General features: G+C 41.4%; 1 protein-coding gene and 1 long non-coding RNA gene across 2 annotated transcripts in view; both read left to right on the top strand.

The window, feature by feature from the left end:
- TKT (transketolase) overlaps window positions 1-20596 on the top strand; it is a 35032-nt gene extending 14436 nt beyond the window's left edge. The window contains exons 4-14 of the mRNA XM_079965018.1: window positions 91-188; window positions 5372-5563; window positions 7034-7152; window positions 10331-10524; window positions 12255-12419; window positions 13855-14011; window positions 16656-16786; window positions 17417-17500; window positions 17633-17726; window positions 19028-19150; window positions 20255-20596. Coding sequence (XP_079821144.1) covers window positions 91-188; window positions 5372-5563; window positions 7034-7152; window positions 10331-10524; window positions 12255-12419; window positions 13855-14011; window positions 16656-16786; window positions 17417-17500; window positions 17633-17726; window positions 19028-19150; window positions 20255-20442 — 1545 coding nt within the window. The 3' untranslated portion in view covers window positions 20443-20596. The remainder of the gene's footprint in view (window positions 1-90; window positions 189-5371; window positions 5564-7033; window positions 7153-10330; window positions 10525-12254; window positions 12420-13854; window positions 14012-16655; window positions 16787-17416; window positions 17501-17632; window positions 17727-19027; window positions 19151-20254) is intronic.
- Window positions 1-20734, top strand: part of LOC307209744 — a 107890-nt gene that overhangs the window by 66351 nt on the left and 20805 nt on the right. The gene's annotated exons all lie outside the window — the stretch shown is intronic.

Below are 20734 nucleotides of genomic sequence, written 5' to 3'. Positions count from 1 at the left end.
GGCTCAATGCTGGTGTGCCTAGGATTGAAAGCTTTAGGGTTTATGAAGTAGGTATTCTTTTGATTACATGCTATTGCTTCTTCTTTTTAGAAACAAGCATTCACTGATGTCGCTACTGGATCACTCGGTCAAGGATTGGGTGCTGCATGCGGTATGGCCTACACCGGGAAGTACTTTGACAAAGCCAGGTATCTTGAAAATATTTCACCCTCTTTGCTTGCATGGAGGTATATGGATGGATAAGGAAATGAAGCAAAATTGCCCATGATGCTGTTACACAATCAAGTTTCCAATCTCAAGTTTGAGAATGCAGACCCTGCTAAATTAACAAGATTCATCTGTTGTTGAATTGGGCACAGAGCAAAAAAATCCCAAATCTGGTCCCCAACCTTTTGAATTGCAATTATAGCTTGTTCAGTGCCCATGTATGTATAAGAGAAAGAGCAAGAATCTCCATACCTCTGTAGAAATAATGCTAGTGACAATGGAATAGAAAGGTGACTTTATATGAAAGTATTTAGCTTGAGCGAAAGCAAATTTTGTTCAAAGATTGTTATGGCAACACAGCATTGTCCAACAAAGGTGTTAGAGGATATTATGCAGAAGAACCCTGTTGTGCAACTCGTAGTGAGTTCAAGGGCAATAGTCCTGTTAGAACTGGTATGAAAATCTTCATGTGGTGTTAAAGAAAAGTAGATATCCAAAGGCATTTGTCTGTGTGTGTTGGGGAAGTTGATGTATTTTATGTGACAGTATTAGAGCATGAAAATCTGGGTTGCTGAGTAAATGCAATTTTACATTGCACACTTCACTTGCTTGAAAGCATTTCTGTGTACACTGATGTGCTGATCTTAATGCAGCCTGGCAGGTGGTATTCATAGAAAGACTTTATCTCTGCCTACGGTTGGTGCTCACTGGCTCTTTGCACGTCATGCTGGGGCATAGCCAGGGTTTTGTAAAATCGTAATTTAGCTAGGTGACTAATAAAGTTTGCAGATACGTGCTCTAACACAAATGATATTTACTGTAGATGATAGCATGAACTGCTCTCATCAGTATTTATTCATTTTTATTCCTGCCTTGCTGTATTATTGCCAGCTTGCTATATTCACACACCCCACCTCACCTCTCACACAAATACATTTAATTTGCACACTGTTGTTTTGACAAATAGACAAACCAGCCCAGAAATTATACAGTCATCTGTAAAGTATTTGAGGAAATAGGAAATGCAGAAAAGCTAAACTGGGGGGCGGGGGGCGGGGGGAGAAACCCAGTCACTTGGAGTTGAGTTTGATTCACAAAATCTTAAGGCTGAGAGAGGAATGTTAATAATAATAATAATAATAATAATAATAATAATAATAATAATAATAATTATTATTATTATTATTTATTATTATTTATACCCCGCCCATCTGGCTGAGCTTCCCCAGCCACTCTGGGCAGCTTCCAAAAAAAAAAAAATTAAAATACTATAATACATCAAACATTAAAAACTTCCCTTCCATCTAGGATTGTCAGCTTTGTTCCATCAGCCTCCTGGGCCTTTTAACAGCTGCATATTAGGTTTAAATGCCGCTGCCGGTGCATTCCCCATCATGAGATACTGGGATGGGTAGCAAATCACCCATTAAATGTCTGCCAGAAAAAAATGGCATCAAATTGCACAATGCAGCAGTTACTTCACAGTGGCTCTTTCTATCCCTTGCTGTCCCTACCAGGATTTGCTCATTTGAAAAAATCATAAAGTAGAACTGTCACCTGATTAAAGAAATGCTAGTTACTTGGTTTTTAGTTGACTGTAACTGTGTAAATTTGCATCAGAATAAACAACAATGCAAGCATACTCTTGAGTGCCTGCACATGTTGCAGTAGGCACCATCTTACTACAGACCTTTCATCCTCTGTAAGAGAGAGGGGACAGGGGATGCCTCTTCAAAGAAAACACCTGCCGTCTGCAGCTTTTTCTAAGAACGTTTTTAAAATCAGTTCTTTTGCTGTGCATTTTAAAACTCACAGACCTTGTAAATAAGCCCATAGAAGTTACTAGTCTGCAGAAATGTTTACAAGCTTGCTGGCGGCTAGCAAAGGATGGATGGAGAGCTCTGTTCCTTTTGCAACAAGCTGTGGCATTTGTGTGCTGGAAGTAAATGGGAAAGGGTTTCCATCCTCCGGCAGCTCCCTTAGTCTCTCTGCTGGTTGCTCAGCAGGGACAGACTCCTCTATCCCTCTGTTAACACCACTCGCCTGCTTAGAATAGCATCATGCACTCAACCTGCATGCAGTTCCTAATCACTTGTGACTACCAGGCTAGTGCTTAAATGCAAGGCTGAGTCTTGGGCACCTTTTTAATAAATCAAAAGATTTCTAATCTATATTAATATAATCAGCCGTACCAAGAAGGAACATTGCTGTGCAAGACTGTTGCTCCCAGTGCTTTTACTTGTGGCAGATGCTAATGACACGAAAGAAGTGGGGATAAACCCAGTATAATGGAAGTGGAGCTGAACCTTTTATTTATTTAACTGCAGTAGGCCACAACTGAGGGCCAAATTAAACATGACTCTAAATGCATTTGGAAGTTGCATTTGTATGTTTGGTTGGTTTTTTTTTTACAGCTAATAGCGATGTGTGGGTGGGAAATTCTATCCTCTGCTAAATATGCCTCACTTCAACCCAGAAAGGGAGTTTCCATTGGTGCTGGTTGGAGCCATGAACTATAAAACAAGCAAACAAAACTTCAAGCATTTTAGTGTCCCAACTTGTTTTCCCTTGAGGTATAGCAGTTCTTATAGGTTAAGCATTTAGACTCAAATATACATATTGAATAATGTGCAAATCCTTGCCTCTGGCTGGATAGATTATAAGCAGCACTTGTTAAGTAATAGCTGAGCTTTCCCAAGGATTTTGCTGAGTCACAGTGATGGTGTGTTTAGCAGGCACGCATTCATTCCAGCTTTACAGTAAGAGTCATTGTTAGAGCACCTTTTCCCCCTCAAGGTTACATTCTCGTTCTACAATAATTGGCACTAATGACTCACAGCTTCCCTCTGGTTACTCATTTTGATTACCTGTAGGTGAGGCTTTGACTTAGGCGGAAAAACCAAAAGTAGAGAATAATGTGTGTTTCAGATTATTCTTGCTGCTCATTACGAGCTCCTTAAATACTTTCTAGGGCACACGGGCACACATTATTAGGCCTCTTAAAAACCGCAGCAGCCTACAGGAACAAATGAAGTTAGTTCAGTGAACTACACTAGGAGGGCTTGAATTTTGGTCTTAAAAACCTGCATTACAGAGCTGAAGAATACTTGTCTGCGGCCTCTTTCTCATGGTGTGCGACTATGAACAAAAGCTGTCCTCTCAGGGCACGTTTATGTTAGAATCCTAAAACCAATATTAATCTGTAGTGCTTAAGGTTCCAGTAATGTCAGACATAGCTTCTAAATGACTGTAATTTTGCATGGGTGCTGATAAAACTATTACAGAGGCCTCTTGTCATCAGGACAGAATCCTGCTGCATCAGAGCAAAGACCTATCTAGTCTAGCCGGTTAGATGCCCCATGGCAGCCCACAAGCAGAATATGAAGACATTTCCCACTATTGTTTCCAGCAACCGTATTTCAGTGGCGTCTTGTCTAAATCTGGAGGTAGCATATAGCCATCATAACTAGTGGCAGCTAATAGCCTTTTATAGTCTATGAATTTGTCTAATCTGCTTTTAAAGCCATCTAGGCTAATGGCTGCTACCATATCCTGCAGCAGCTCATTCCATAGGCGCATTCCATAAAGGGGAGGGCTTTCTAATAAGATCAATACTTTCCACGATTCTTGGGGAGGGGGAGAAGCCATGACATTTAAGGCAGGCTTATGTCTGTAGTGCAAGCCTGATCGTAGAACAGGACATCGGAGAGCATCCACAAGCCTTGTGTGACCTGTCAAACCAAATCCCCAAATGCAGGCATAAATCTTGTGTCCATACCCCTGCGGATGGCAACCATAAGAAATATGGCATAGCTAGCATAAAGCTTTTATCTGCACATGTGTACGTTTTCTGTGATTACTTTGACACAGCTCTAAAAAATTGCATTTTCTTCCTCCTGTCTTCAAAACTGACTCATTATTTTAAATTAGATTTTAAAATTATGTTTTGGTGACTATTTTCCGGAACACAATTGCTGGATTGCTGGTGGAAACAGAAAGCTGGACTAGATGAACCTTTGTCTGATTCACCTTTTAGGCTCATAAAATTTATTTTATGTCGCATCCAGTACTATAAATCACTTAAGTGTTTAGTATAAATGAGTCACAAACCAACACAAACAAGACATTTGGATCGACCATCTAATGAGGATTGTATACTTTCTCTCTGATTAAAGGAATAAATCAAAATAAACTGGCCGCCAGAACAGAAATAACCCAAGACATCTTAATGCCTTTAGTATCCAGAGAGCATGCTTTGGAAACATTATAGCAACCTTTTGCAAACTTGGGTCCCTGGATGTTGTTGGACTACAACTCCCATCATTCCTAGCTACCAGGACCAGTGGTCAGGGATGATGGAAGTTGTGGTCCAACAACATCTGGGGACCCAAGTTTGAGAAAGGCCGTGTAATAGTATGCCAAGCGCACTCGTTCTGGTTGTAGCAAAGTCAGCGGTGGGAAACTTAAGGCTTTTCAGATGTTGTTGGACTAGAAACTTCTGTCCAGCATGGCCATTGCTCAGAGATAGTGGGCACTAGTCCAAGGGCATATGGGCAGCCACAAGTTTCCTGCCCCTGTCCTAATGGTGAAACCGAATGTAACGGCAGCAGGTCTGTGTTGAAATCCAGTTCTTCCCCAGCCACACAGGAAGCTGGGGATAGTGGCAGGGTCTGAATTTAAGAATAAAAGGAAGTGATATACCGGACTTTCACATGGCTGTTACTTGAAAATTTTTTGATACCAAAAGTCTGTCAGGCTAGGAAGCATGTGGCTGGCATGATGGGCTGTAGAGATGTAAGTCACAGAGGTGTCCTGTGCCCCTGCCTGCCTTTTGCTCCTAAGATCCAGACCTATTTTCTCCAGATACACAGATATGCTGCTGTAACACCTAACTAGGTAATGTAATAATGATGCAACAAAAAATGGTAAAAAGAAAGGAAAGTATTCAGAAGCAAAATTCCTCAGAGGGCTGAAGCATGTTATAGGCTTTGAAGAAGAGCCAACAAAATCTATGTAGGAAGAGTGTCATTTAAAGGCGAAATGTTTCATTGGGGCTACCGTTGTATTGTCCATACTATGTAGGCTTATCTGAAAGTATTTTTCCTCCTTTGTCAACTTACGATACTGAATATTTAGTCCCTGCTTTTTGTTGTTCAATACGCAGCTACCGTGTTTATTGTGTCCTCGGTGATGGAGAATTGTCTGAAGGTTCAGTTTGGGAGGCAATGGCCTTTGCTGGGTTCTACAAGCTGGATAATTTGGTTGCTATTCTTGACATTAACCGACTTGGACAAAGTGACCCTGCGCCTCTGCAGCATCACGTTGAAATCTACCAAAAACGTTGTGAAGCCTTTGGGTATGTATGTATGTATGTATGTATGTATTTGAGAAATATATGATGTCTTCAACCTTGGTTGCTCTGTGCTCTTTTCAATTTGTGGATTGGGTTCAGAGGATCATTAAATGCAGAATCAAAATCTCTATGGGCGGCAGTCTTCCCACAGGGCTCTCCCGCTGAAGGAAGAGGGCATTTTCCCCTGATTCCTCCCCCAAAATTCCTGTGCTCTCTGAAAAGCTGCTCCAGAGTGTCAGGATACAGAACACATGGGGCTACACGGAGAAGGCAGATTTGGTGAAAATCACCTTGTCTTCTTCATGCACTGGGAGCCTCCACTGAATCTCAATCCCTTCCACAAACAGAGACCTCTGCATCCAACTTGGAGCCATGATAGTCAATATAAAGGGATCATAAACACAGAAAAGTAAAGGCCAATACAGGTCGTTAAATTTTGTCCAGGAGTCAGTCCGTTCTTTCATTTGAATTGCACAAAATGGCAAGGAAGTGCTTTTTTTATTTGTTTAGCCGTTGACAGTCATGCTTTCAAAGCGTTTATTTCTGGCTCTGTTGAAATTTGTCATATTTGAGGAAACTGGCTATTTCCTCACTCCTTAAAACATGCTTAAAGGCCCCATTGAACTATTTGAGCCTTTAGGTCACATAGGTGTTGTCTCTATTTCAGAAAAGATTTATTGTTATAGATTCTTGTGTCCTTAGCAAGTATTCTAGACCTTGCTTTAGTTTATAGTTATTTTAATAAATTGGTTAAACAGGTTGAAGGTAGCTTATAGCCTTTGAGCCCACAAAGAGAATGCGATAGTAAGTGGAAAAAGTAAAAACTTATCATTCAGAGAGATAATTCTTGGTTTTTGCAAAGGTCCTTTATGCTTATGAATACTTGGAAGATATTTATCTTTTAGTCCATGATACATTCTTGCCAAATATTCTTAGCTACTGGTTCTTTTATTATTCATTTATAAAGGTTAGGCTGAATATGCTAGGACTAAAATTTGCTACTCTTCAGTGTGCTATAAGTCAGAGAAGAAGACGAATAAGCTAAGGCTACAAGCCCAAGTGCAACATTTTCTGATTCTGACATGTCGCTGGGATCCAGAGAACTGTGTGCTCATTCCTAAGCATCCAGGAGACCCTGGTCTTAATTTCTTTCAAACTGCAGCTCCCCAGGCCACATGGTAAACTACTGAGGAGTTTGATAAAGCGAACTGTGATACAGCTTGGGCTTGGCTGTTCAAAAAACAAAGCAAAACATCTCATTGGGCATGCCAAGCCCTTTGGTACACTTAAGCTATTGTTCTTGGATCTTAGCTGCATCTTGCAACAAAAAATGTCATAGTATAGCTTATTAATAATATATAACTATATGTACCGGTTCAGTGCTTGCTTTTGCTTATTCGGCACGGAGCTCTTATAAAAAGCTTTGCCTCTGCAAATCCTTTTAAAAGCTAATCTGTTTGTTTGCATTCCTAGCTGGCATGCTATCGTCGTCGATGGGCACAGTGTGGAGGAACTGTGCAAAGCCTTTGGCCAGGCCAAACATCAGCCAACTGCAATTATTGCCAAGACTTATAAAGGCAAAGGAATAACAGGTGATGCCAGGCGGCAGACTTTTCAGCTGAGCAGCAGCTACCACTATGATTTGCTTGTTTCTAGCCACTTTTTTTTATTAAGGATAAGGATGATGATAAGGAATTACATAGTGCTTTCATAACACGTATATTGTCATGTAATCCTTACAGCAACCCTGCATTAACATTAACGCTGTTTTGCTGAAAGGGGTCTGAGACTGAAAGAGTGGTTTGCCTATGGCCACCTAGTAAGTTCAAGGTAGATGTGAGATTCAAAAGCAGGGGTTTCCTGACTACAAGTTCAGTCTTTTCACCACTATGCTACACCAACTATCACATTTATTTCACACACACACACACACACACACACACTCATATATACGAATGAGAGAGAAATAAATGTGATAGTTGGTATAGCATAGTGGTGAAAAGACTGAGCTACAAGTCAATATACATACTGCTTAATTTCAGAAAACCTCAGATTATATGACAGTGTCATTAATGATCTCATTAGAAAATGTTTATGCCACATCACTAAGTGTGAAAGGCTTGATTTCCCCCAGTAAGACTTCAGTGTGAACCAGTTCTTTGAAATCAGTTCCTCACTCAAGGTGAAATGCCTGCTAAACATTTCTGCATTTGCAGGTGACTAAAATGGCAAGATGGCTGACACCTTATTACAGGGTGGCATGTCGCCTTCCAGACATTGCAGGAGTACAGCTTCCCCTATCCCTGAGCGTTGGTCAGTGGCGTAGCTAACTGCTTGAGCGCCCGGGGTGGCGCAAATGCCCTGCACCCAGGGACACTGCAAGCCAGGGCAGAGCATGCTGCGCGGAACCTCCACAGAGTCCGCAAGGCCCACGTTGCCATTTAGGGAGTCTGCAGGTGTCCGAACCACCACATAACTCCCCAGGAGAGATGTGCAGCTCGGGCGTGCTGCAGGTCAGGCCCCACGATCACCCCCCCCCCAGTGATGAAACCTGGGGCGGCCCGCATTAACCGCACCCCTTTCCTACATCACCAGTGTTGGTCATGTGAGCTGGGGTTGAAGGACACCATGTTGTCTATCCCTGCCTATAAGGTGACACAGTATGTGCCATAGTGGGAAACACTAGCTCTGAACTCTAAGCCTTTTCTTTTCACACCAAGCTTTAGCCGTAAATTATTCTTCATATCAACATAACCCTTTGCTATATCTGATGTTATTTAGCCAGATTTATATACACCACAAAATCAAAAGCAAATCAAAACACTAAACAAACCTGATTAGCATACCTCAGGACTTGAATAATAGTCTTCCACACAAATTACATAAAATTTGATCAATCTGGGATAATAAGCAGAAATCTTTTTAAAAGCCCTGTTCTTAAGGGAGCATAACTCATTGATTATTGTAAAGGAAAAGATTTTTGTGCAATAAATATGCTACAAAAGTGTCAAGCATGGTGCTGAGATGTAAAGCTAAATAAAATAGAAGTTTAGGCTCAATTCAAGGGGGATGAGGAAGCATAAAGGAGAATGCCTGTATATGTACTTCCATATTCCTGAGAATGGTTATGGTCCAATTATGAAGCCATCAGGAAAAGTGGAGTGTGCAGTATTCAAACCATAAATCAACGTACTACTTCAAGAGAATCACATGGACATTTAAAAAAAAAATTCAGTAGTTGTTAAATATGAATGAGATGCTCACTCATATCATATATTTATATCAAATGAAGTTTGAGTTAGCTTTCAAAATATCTCTTGTGCTTTTCCTCCTGCTTCACGTTAAGTAATCTGCCACTTTTTGGTAAATAGTAGGTAGGAATCATCTTCTGCTTGGCTCTCCAGTATGAATTGTGAGCTGTCACAAGTGACAGGACACATCAAATGTTTCATTAGCCGTGCAGCAGAGATCTTTGTGCTCCTCCTGCCTGCTTGGCAGTCTGTGCCCATTAAAAATTAAATAAAGCCCAGGCACATCTGCTGAATTTGGATACGTGCAAGGATGTGAATTCCTTTCTGCTCTGGTAGAGAACCAGCTGAAATCACAATGAATAATGAATCTCTTTGCGCTAGGCAACTGGGGGTTTGTGCCACTATGCATTTATCATGTATTCTCCCCTCCTCCCCATTATGTTACATTTTTAATCTTGTGCATCCATCAGCTGGCTTAAGCCATTTCAAAAATAGCTAAATAAACTTAGGATATTTGTCATTTTTCAGGAACAAATGCTGCCATTCTGTGAGACTTCTGTATGGCGAAAAGAATCCAGTATTTAGCTCCTGTTACTGTGAGAGCTCAGTCTGTCTGATGCTCTTTCCCGAAGCAAAGAGACGTTTCGTGCTTGCACAGAGTGCCTGCTTATTCAGGTCCTTAATTACAGAATACCTAGCATGTCATTATTGCAGTCAAGGTTATTGATTTGCTGGCTTGATTTTATTCATTTACTTGAACACATAGTGCAACCTGCTCCAAGGGTTTAGCTAGCAGTATTGCAGAAGCAAAATTGTGATGATACGTGTTGCAGAGGCTCATGATCTAAAGAGGACTAAGAGAGGCCAAAAAGGGATAATAGCAATATGCATTTATGTTGTAATTGAACTGATGCAGATGTGTGTGTTATATTGTCATTCTAGTGGGCCCAAGCACCAAAGGAGATTACTCTAGAAAGGAGGTGACAAGAAGATGAAGGGAGGAATTACTAGGACTATATTTTTATTAACTGATTGCTAGGTCCTTGGAGAAGCTCAGGAATCTCCTTCCCCTGCTTCCCAATTTTAAACACAAAGCAGTTCTGTGAAGTAAGTCAGGCTGAATGATAGTGACATTGGATGAGTGGGGGGAGGGCGAGTGGGGATTTTAACCCAGGTATTTCCAGTCTTAGTATGACACTCTCATGACTGGCTCAGCGTCAGCATCTTTGAATAATGGAACTGGGAGTATAATGGGGAGGGAGAAGGAATTCAGCTGTAGGAACACCAGGGAAGAGTGTGTCAGGAGACTTTCTGCAGGATCAAAGGAATACAGTAACAGGAATGAGGCAGGCTAAGGCATTGCTAGCTTAAACTTCATAGGAAGATGTTTGCATTTGCAAATAACCTTATTAGCTTACTTGGGCCTAACTCAGAAGAAGCTGCTGATTTTGGCACTTTGAGAAAGTGTATTGTATTTAACTTAATTCCTTTTTTAAATTATGTGTATGGTAATCCGCAGGTGTTGAGGATAAGGAAAACTGGCATGGCAAACCTCTTCCCAGAAACATGGCTGAGCAAGTCATTTCAGAGATTGATGATAGAATCCAGAACAAGAAAAAGCTTTCGCCAGCCCTTCCGCAAGAAGACGCACCAGTTGTCAGCATCAGAAATGTCAAGATGCCTTCACCACCAAATTACAAGTTAGGAGAGAAGGTATGATGGTCTTTCTCTGTTTTCCTCAAGCAATTCTAGCTTAGGTTTATACAGTGGTGCCCCGCAAGATGAACGCCTCGCAAGACGGAAAACCCGCTAGACGAAAGGCTTTTCCGTTTTGGAGGCGCTTCGCAAAACGAATTTCCCTATGGGCTTGCTTCGCAAGACGAAATGTCTTGCGAGTTCCTGCGGGTTTTTCCCCCTTTCCCCCCTTTTCCTAAGCCCTAAGCCGCTTATCAGCTGATCCGCTGATAAGCCGCTTATCAGCTGATCGCTAAAAGCCGCTAAACCGCTAATAGCGCTAATCCGCTAAGCTGTCAATGGGCTTGCTTCGCAAGACGAAAAAACCGCTATACGAAGAGCCTAACGAAACGGATTAATTTCGTCTTGCGAGGCACCACTGTATTTGCGATTGGAAAGGTGCTTTTGCTCACTATTCTGGGAACTGCGTTTTTTATGAAGTTGATTAATAAGAATAAACAACTTTCAGTCCAGAATTCTGTAAAATATTCCAGATGACATTCAGCCGCCTACTCAGTGGAGTTCCAATTGTAATTAATTCATCATAGTAGCAAAATGCCCATTCAAAATGTCACACCTTTTGGGAGAAGAGTAAATGCTATTTCAAACTATTGAAGATGAGCCAAACTTGATCTTGTACATGTGAGTCTCAAAGCAAATGTTTTACTTCATGCCTGTTTAAAAGGCTAGGCCATAATTCTAGTGAGTCACTTCTAAGGTAACTGCTAAGAATGGGACTTGTGGAGCCATCACACATGAGATGTCTTGCACATTCAGGATAGCTGCAAGTGAAGGCTGCAGGTCCCTTCTTCAGACCGGAAGGGATACATCCTGATCAAATTTGGTTGCCATTTCTAGACCCAGGTAGACTTTTTGTTTCTTTAAGAATGAACCAGGTAGAGAGTTTGCCTGTCCCTCTTGTCTAGTAGTGGCAAAGTCACATGACTGGTCAGTTGTCTCCTTCACCTGCTGTGATGCAGAGCAAGTTATAGCTGTCAGGCAGCTGAACTGATGCAGCAAATGGGAGAAGAAAAGGAAGACTTACCAGTCTCTCTCCCTGTCCTCAGATTTGAAGAGCATGGAAATCTTACCTGAGCCTGCAGACAAAAACCTTATGGAAACTCTTAGATGCCAAAGTAAACAGAGACAGAAGGAGAAACTCATGCAAGGGTGGTTTGGAGTTTCCACTTCTCTAGGGAAGCGCTGGTTGTGTTCCCATGGCTAGCTTTTAGTCAAGTAAAGGACAACACTGCACTTGGTGTGACCGTATGAGGACAACCTGGCTTCTCTCAGCACAGTTTCCCCTGAGGCCTTTTCCTAGGTCTTTCTACTTCAGCTGTGATGTGTTTGATGACTAGAGGCATAAAGACCCTTGTACTACTAGCATAACACCAGAAAGCATGAAGTTAACCAGGATTGCAAGGACATATTATAGATGCTTCAGTTAGCTATGACAATCTTTATGCTTAGGATCAGAATGGTAAACATTTAAATTGTTGGCTGTAAGTATCAGGTATTGATGTGACATACTATAACATACAGGGGAGCATTAGAGATTCTTTGAAACTCTTCAGTGTAATATTGGTCATGCAGAGTTTTGTCTTGGACTCATTTTCGAAGGTTTTTATTTATGAGATTTGCAGTTGCAGCATAACAGAATAATTGAACATAATGAAAACGGGGCATCTATGTCCTTTTCCTCTCCGCAGTTTGCTACTCGCAAAGCTTATGGCTTGGCCCTTGCCAAACTGGGCCACGCCTGTGACCGTGTGGTTGCTTTGGATGGGGATACCAAAAATTCCACTTTCTCTGAGCTCTTCAAAAAAGAGCACCCCAGCCGTTTCATTGAATGCTACATCGCTGAACAAAACATGGTAAGGTGGTTTCTTTGGGTGTTTCTTCGTTTGTTTCTTCCTTCAAACTAAGCAGGGGGTTTTTTTTGGATAAATTCTCACTCTCATAATTAAAACCATTGCCATTACCCTACCTTTATAAATAAGGTTTCTTATTCAACTAAGTCATCCTTGAAGCAGACCCTTTGAAATCAATAGACTCAAGTTAGTGCTGTCCATTGATTTCGGTGACTCTGCTGTGAAGATCACTTGGTTAGATACAATGCCCTAAAGAGCTTAGAGGAGGGGTTCCCAACCTTTTGGGGGGGGGCATGCCCCACCTAAACTTCTCTAAAATCCTGATCCTCCCCAGTGACATATAATTCTTATTACAGTGGTACCTTGGGTTAAGTACTTAATTCATTCCAGAGGTTCGTTCTTAACCTGAAACTGTTCTTAACCTGAAGCACCACTTTAGCTAATGGGGCCTCACGTTGCCACCGCGCCACTGGAGCACGATTTCTGTTCTCATCCTGAAGCAAAGTTCTTAACCCAAGGTACTATTTCTGGGTTAGCGGAGTCTGTAACCTGAAGCATCTGTAACCTGAGGTACCACTGTACTGTATTCAAAAAGGGAACTCCTATTCACGTGGAGGAAGCTAAAAGGCCATTAACTTGGTCTAACTCATTCTCAAATTGCCCCCCCTTAAAAATCAAATTGCCCCCTGTGGGGCATGTGCCCCATGTTGGGAACCACGGGCTTAGGGTTTCTAGGTGCACTGCAACATGCAACAGCCAGGTTGATTCGAGGGCACATTTCATAGTGCATCAGCCCCATAGTTTTCCTCCTCTTTCAGCCCCATAGTTAACCTATAGTTAACCTTCTCTTTGCCTCCCACCTCTTTCAGAGCATCTCCTGCCCTGTTTCTCCTTTCCCTCAGGCCTTGGACAGCTTGCTGCTGCTCTCCCTATATCCAGCCTACCATTGTCAGAGAGCTTCTGCTTCAGAGCTCTGCATATCAGGCTGCTGCAACCAGAGCCATTACTTCTAATTTCTTGAGGAGCTTAAGCACATTTCATGCACCACAATCATGTGCACGAGAGCAGGTTGCACTGCTATGATCATTCTGTTGGCACATGTAACTCTTATTTCCTTTCCCACTCCTCTATGCACTCCAGCTCTATTAGTCAAGTAGTGATGAAGCAGTTGGACCAAGAGCATGGAGACCCAAGTTCATTCATCCATTAAACTTACCAGCTGATCTTGAGTCACTTTCTCTACCTTGTTGTAAAAATAACGTAGGGAGAAGGGAAGAGCTTTGTATACTGTCCTGAACTTCTCTTCAGAGAAAGAATATAAATATATAAAATGTATATCGTTTATATAGGCATAAAACATTTAGCTAACTCAGCATGTAGCACTCACATTTTGCTGGAACTGGTTAATCTGCTCTTCCCCTCCCTCCCCACATTACAGGTGAGCGTTGGCGTTGGTTGTGCAACCCGGGACAGAAACATTGTGTTTGCCAGCACCTTTGCCACATTTTACACCAGGGCATATGATCAGATCCGCATGGCAGCAATTTCTGAGAGCAACATCAACCTCTGTGGATCTCACTGCGGTGTATCCATTGGTAAGCATCTCTAAATTTCTTCAGCAGATTGCCTTAGTCTCCCATATGCAGGCACACAGACAGCTCATAAAACTAAGGGGCATGGTTAAAGTTTTAACTCCATATGAGTTTGAAACAAATATTCAAATCTAAACTTTGCTTTACCTGTGAATTGGAAGTAATTTCAAAATACTGTTTTGAATCTCTGCCCCCTACCTTACTATCGTAGTCTACAAATTTTATTCTCTGCTTTTTATTTGATATCACTTGTTGCATCATAGAGGAAATTAGGCTTGTAAAACTGATGGTCTGCTAAGTCCTTTGACCAAAGTGTACAAACCTCACATAGTTGATCTGCCTACAATAGACATTCCATGTATACATTAGAGACAAATAAAGTGAGTTTTGGATGTATCAGAAAGTGTTCCAACATGTGCTAGAAAATGCTGTGTATTCTCATTTAGTTCCAAATGACCATTACACTTTAGCATTGTGTCAACGTGCAGGATGCTCTGGCTATACCCAACAAAATTAAAACAGCAAAGCAAGCTTTTTCCCCAAGCTTTTATTCTATTATTGCTATATGGATAATGACCTTGTTTGTACACAATACTAAACCAGACTATGACTTAGCAAGAATAAGCAAGCATGTGGGTGCCCAGCATGAAAACTGATGCACTTTGTCATTCCCCTGGTTCTGCTGCACTGCCATGAGCCAAATACATGCTTTAATTTAGCATTTTGTGTAAACTTATGCTTGTGGTTCATCTCTCTCCCAAGAAACCAGAGTTTATACCAAGCAAAAACCTTGGTTATTTGGGGGAGACAAGCCTCAAGTCTGTGTTCAAATGTAACCCTAAGCCAAACCCTGGTTTAGCTACAAGCAATGCAATAGCATGACCAGAGATAAGCAAAGTAGCCATAATTTTCACTCTGGGTACCTGCATGCTTGCTCGTTCTGGCCAAGACATAATTTGCCTTAGGGGTGTGTGCAAATTGGGATATTATGAACAGTGTTTTGTCTGATAGATGTGAGTATAAATCACCTTTGCCAGCAGCTGCCAGATCTTTGGGAGCAATATTGTTCCTTCATAGCTCATTGACAAAGTGTATGGTTCAGTAATGATACCATACTAAAAGCTGATTAGAACTGCAAGTGGCTTATCACAAATTTCTTCTTAAATCTGAGCTTTGGAAAGCACAGTGGAAGTTTCCTTATTGGCTTAAGTATTGCTCATGCTGCACTCAGAGTTTGCACTGGAAATGTAAGCAGTGAAGCCTGAACAGCTTGGCAGTGGTTCAGGAATTTTCAGCTTGGGCTTTGCTATACTTGTCTCTCAGTGCTGTCGCATGTTCAGGTTGCTCGCTTTAGCCATTAATTAGCCTCAGATTCTTTCTAACACCACTTGCCACTTGTGCTTCTCTTCAAAGAATTTCCAGTTGCTTCTTCGACAGTACAGTGAAGCCCTCTTTTAAGTACAGTGCACACATTCTATTACTGTTTGTAGGGTGGAACATGTGCTTTTGTTTTTTGCACATGCCAAGATCTTATTTCAGTAGAACTCTCACAGCCATCAGGATAAAAGCTTCGCCTACTTCTGAAGTGTGTGTTTGTATGTAGGAGGCTGCAGGTTCAATCCTTGCCCTTATCAGGAATGGGATCTTAAGTTCCAATGATGAGAGAAACCTCTACCCCCTCAAGTTTATTAAAATGCAGAGATGCACAACCGACTGGGGCTTTTTGGGGTCCTTGACTAAATAGGTATATATATAAAGGATGTGGTAGTGCCATTTCCGTAACTCTTACTGCATCCTGTGTTGCAATTGTACTGAAACAGGAAGCAAACACTATTCCACATTTTTTAAAAATGACTTTGGAGTGGCCCTCTGGCTGCTTTTTAAGGCAGACAGTGTTCACAAGTCAGTTCAACCAAGTAGAAGTTGGAAAAAATGCACTCAGTTCTTCTAACTGGTTTCCTGTAAATACTTTTCTACCAGAAGGGCACAAATGCATCCACAGCTTTTCCTACTGCTGGCCCTGGAGGAATTAGAACTGTGCCATTCACTGCTCTACACACTCACACCCACACACCCAAATATATCCCTAATTATAATGCATCTCTCTGTGGGTTTCATTAAGCCAATCTTCGCTGAAAAGTAAGCTTCTTATGAGCTTCAAGTGCCCCCTCCCAGGATGGGACATTCTGATAGAATCATGAATTCTTCTGTGTTCCACCAATAATTGAGACATGCCTACTGTCACCTTGTACATTTTTCTTTTGCCAGTTGGCTAAAATCGTGTATTTATTTCCTTTCATTTCTGTACTCATGTATGTAGCCCTATATCCCTTTTCCTTCTCCTTTTGCCTCTGTGGGTAGTGGTGATTTAGTTTCTGCCTTATTGTTTTAGTTACCATTTATGTCTGCATTTTTCCATGATTTTTCTTTATAACCCTAGTTTTCTTTCTTTTTAGTTTCCTTCTATCTTCTTTCTTTGCTATTTCCAAGTTTAAGCAGAAGAGGGTAGGTAGCCTTCCATGTCCTGTGAGTGCCTTATATTTATTTTGGATGCCTTTTGTTTTAAGAAGTATACAGAGAAGTTTGTTCACTTTTCAACACTGATATTTTTCTTTCACCCCCCACCCCTAAACCATCTCTTTTCTAGGTGAAGATGGACCTTCACAGATGGGGCTGGAAGATCTGTGCATGTTCCGTGCCATTCCTAATTCAACTGTATTTTACCCTAGTGATGCTGTATCCACTGAAAAGGCAGTGGAATTGGCTGCAAATACAAAGGTCTGCAACTCTTCCGCAGGGTGCTTGCTTGGGAGTTTTAGATCAAGGGTGGGGGACCTGCTGGCCCTCCCCATTTGGCCTGCAAGTTCATTTTAGGCAAGCCTTACACCTAACATCATATATGACATCAGATGGAGGATAGGTAGCATTGGGACTCCTCATTGTGCAGCTCTTCCCAAGTGCAGTGGGCATTAGGAAGGAAATGTGCAAGAGACTTTTGGCAGGTGTCAATCGCCTGGCATCCTCATGACCTCAGATGATTGACAGTTGCTGCATACGGATGGGGGAAAGATAAGGATCTGGCCCATTACTGCCTCCAAATCTGAAGTTTGCTCACTTCTGTTGCAGAGGCATATAGGGAAGGGTGCCCATTGCTGTGAATTTGTTAGAGTTTCATTGTTGGTTAGCTGTTTATTTCATTCCATTTATACCTCACTTTTCTTCTGTCATGGAACCCAAGGTGTCATGCTTATAATACCTGGGTGGTCACCCATCCAGAACTAGACACACTCAGCTTTAAAAAGACTAATTTTGGTGTTTGGACTTTTAAATGCTTTTTTCCGTTTTGAAGTTTAATTCCATGGGATATTGTGGGTGTTACAATCTCTCCTGTGTTCATTTTGAAAACAGGGCATCTGTTTCATACGAACCAGTCGTCCAGAAAATGCCGTGATCTACGGCAGCAATGAGGATTTCCATGTTGGACAAGCCAAGGTGAGCGCCATTTTGAAAGTTGCTAAAAGACTTGAACTACAAGAACGTAGTCATTGAACATTGTGATTTTTACTAGCTTTTTCCAGTAAATCTAGAACTTTCTCTAATTCTTTGTTTTACTGTTGTTATCAGGTGGTATTCAAGAGCAAAGATGACCAGGTCACGGTTATTGGAGCAGGAGTAACTCTGCATGAGGCACTGGCTGCAGCTGAGCAACTGAAGAGAGGTGATTACACCAAACTCTTTTGAGAAATGCACACCAGCCATCTTGTAGGGAAGAACATGAGGGCTATAAAGGGGGGGGGGGATAGGAAATTCTTTAGAAATGTAATCTAATTACTACACCTTTCCTTGGAGCCTTAAGTCTATTTAAAAAAAACAAAACAAGAAAAATGTTAGTTTAATATATAAAATCAAACCCAAACATGTACCTTATCTGTAGCAACGTAGCCCTGGTACGAACAATAGAGACTGGAAATGTGATATGGATTTGCATGGCCTCTATTCCTTGTGAATTTCCATGGTTTGTTTAACAATGGTGTAACATTACACCACTAACATCACTGTTAAGAATAGCTAACTAGATTCCCTTTTGACAGGGTCTGGTGAATCTGATGCAAACTGGTTCTAAACACTTGAGGTCACCCTGGTTCGGAGTAACTATGATCAGCCTCAATGCAGTGCATGTACAAGACGAACCATGGATGAAAGGGAAGGAGGGAAAGGAGAAGTCAGTGAGCATGTGGTATATTGATTAGGAATATTGCATCTGCACAAGATCTTACTAGATGGATAGTCCTGGATAAGTAAACCATGGTTTGCTTCACAGTAGATGAAATGTCACCTTTCCTGAAACATACAGGTTGCACCATACCTGAACACTTTCAGTTACAGGCTACCTAACTGGCAGTAGTTCATATATTCCCATCCTCATTTTGCTCCTTGAAACACACGTGTTGCTACTCATTTCACTCCAGATATCATCATTTTAGTATCGGAAGTGTACTGGGCCATGATTATCCAAGACTATTGGCATTCTCCAACATAACCTTTGGTGGAATAAAGGAAATCTCACTATTGAGAAGTCCACAAGATGATAGTACTAATAAGTTAATGCAATTATAGCCATTGGATAAATGAGCAGGCAGCTGTGCTTTAAGAAGACTGAAGCTGAATGTTGACCTTGAGCTATCTAGTTCTTTAGATATTCCATAAGATAGCTTCTGGGTGTCTTAATTATTCTGGGGATCAATTATCATAGTAAAGGTCCTTGGAAGTGGGTCATGAGTGTCCTCATTCTAGGGAATGACAAAACGAGAAAGTAAGGCTTACGTTTAGTTATCAGTCAGCTTGTTTTTGACCGTATTCTGGCCATTCTTAGAACCCAAATACTTAGTGGTTTCAAAGACTCCGTTGGGATGCTTTAATAAATGTGTATGAAACGTTAAACATTAGTGAGTCCCCTGTCCTCTGTTTTGTTGAGCCACATGCTCTGGTGCATAATTCTGTTCCCATTCTTTTTCTTAGAAAAAGTTTCCATCAGAGTGATTGACCCTTTCACTATAAAACCTCTGGATAAGAAAACTATACTTGAAAATGCAAGAGCAACCAAAGGCAGAATTATCACTGTGGAAGACCATTACTATGAAGGTAGGTCAACACACATGATAACAAAGGGGAAAAAATTCAGTACTGTATATACGTCTCTGCCGTGGGTGTCCATTTTTTGTTTGTTTTTAAATTCCTCTTCTGTGCTGTTTCCTAACTTTGGAGGGTTTTTTATATTTTGTATATTGCATTGGACATACATGGAAGGTGATTAATAACGATGATGAGAAATACATGGACGCTGATTATTTTCTAGTTCCTGTGCTTCAGCTCTACCTATACATGGTACAGATTTCTCTCATGACAATCCTAGCTTGGGTGTGCTCTTGCAACAGTTAAACATTGTTGTGTTGGAGTTGGAGTTGCATTTCCTGCTGTTGTAGTGGAGCTGCTGGCTCTCCAGATATTACTCTGTTATCCCTGACCATTAGTTGGTTGGGGCTGATGGGGTTGGTTGGGGCTGATGGGGGTCCAACATCATCTAATAAGCTACATATCTAAGACGTTGCTTCCTCCATTTCAGATATTCAGGGTATGAGTGCCATTAGTTATATAGCCAAAATGGCACCATCCTCGCAGAATGGGGAGGTATCGGCAGGCTTGGGGGTGAACCCCAACATTCCTAGAAAAAAATTATTTGGGGGGAAATAGCTAAGGAACCTCAAAGATGTCCACTGAGGAATGAACAAGCTCATTGTGCTCAGAATGCTGACTGTTTGCTGTGGAGGGGCAGGGGAATGATATAGTGGAATGGAATTTTGTGGAGGAAAGCGTAGCTAACTGGCTGGCTGGAACACTAAAAAGGAGCACTCCACACTGCAATGTTTTACCACAGGTCCTCCTTTAGACATTTATAAAATAGCATTTTTGTATCTGCTGTGTCTTCATGATCCAACTACTCTACTTGGATGGCTTGTGTGGACTCTTGGAGATCAGCTGTCTTGATTGGGCATCAAAGCACTAATCTTCTTAGAAGAAAAACTGTTTAGGCAAAAGCCTCTCATGGGACAAACAACTTTGCAACCTTTCCAATCCCTCTGAACTATCCAATTGTTTTCTTTTTAAATAGCTGGATTAAGCTGCTTACAAAGAAATAAAGCTTGTTAGCCTTGACTTATCATCCATTTCTATATTATCTTTCCCTAGGTGGCATTGGAGAAGCCGTTGCTGCGGCTGTGGTTGGGGAGCCAGGGATCACAGTCACTCGCTTGGCTGTGTCCCACATACCAAGAAGTGGAAAATCAGCTGAGCTGCTTAGGATGTTTGGCATCGATAAGGATGGCATCATCCAGGCTGTTAAGGTGGCAGTGTCCAAATCAAGGAATGCAGAGTAGTTTGTGTTGTATACCCATTGTGTTCTGGGGCAGTGTTTTGGGATAAGGATGGTTAAAAAAAACACCAAACACTGTAGCTTTCAAACAGGGTTGAAATTATATGCAGAGTTTTAATGGAAGAATTCTAATAAAAGTAAAAGTTTTGGGAGGAAAATCATGTTTGCTGTTTTGAACTGTTAGGATTTCTGGAAACCTAGATCCTGATAAGGCAATAGCACATAACGTGAAACAGAAAGATCCAAGTAAATTGCTGTAATTTAATGTACCAAAATGATTTATGATGCTTCTCTCT

Source organism: Podarcis cretensis, assembly GCF_951804945.1.
Source record: "Podarcis cretensis genome assembly, chromosome: 2".
Lineage (NCBI taxonomy): Eukaryota > Metazoa > Chordata > Lepidosauria > Squamata > Lacertidae > Podarcis > Podarcis cretensis.
The sequence above is the reverse complement of the archived record's forward strand: the minus strand, read 5'-3'. Positions and strand labels throughout refer to the sequence as shown.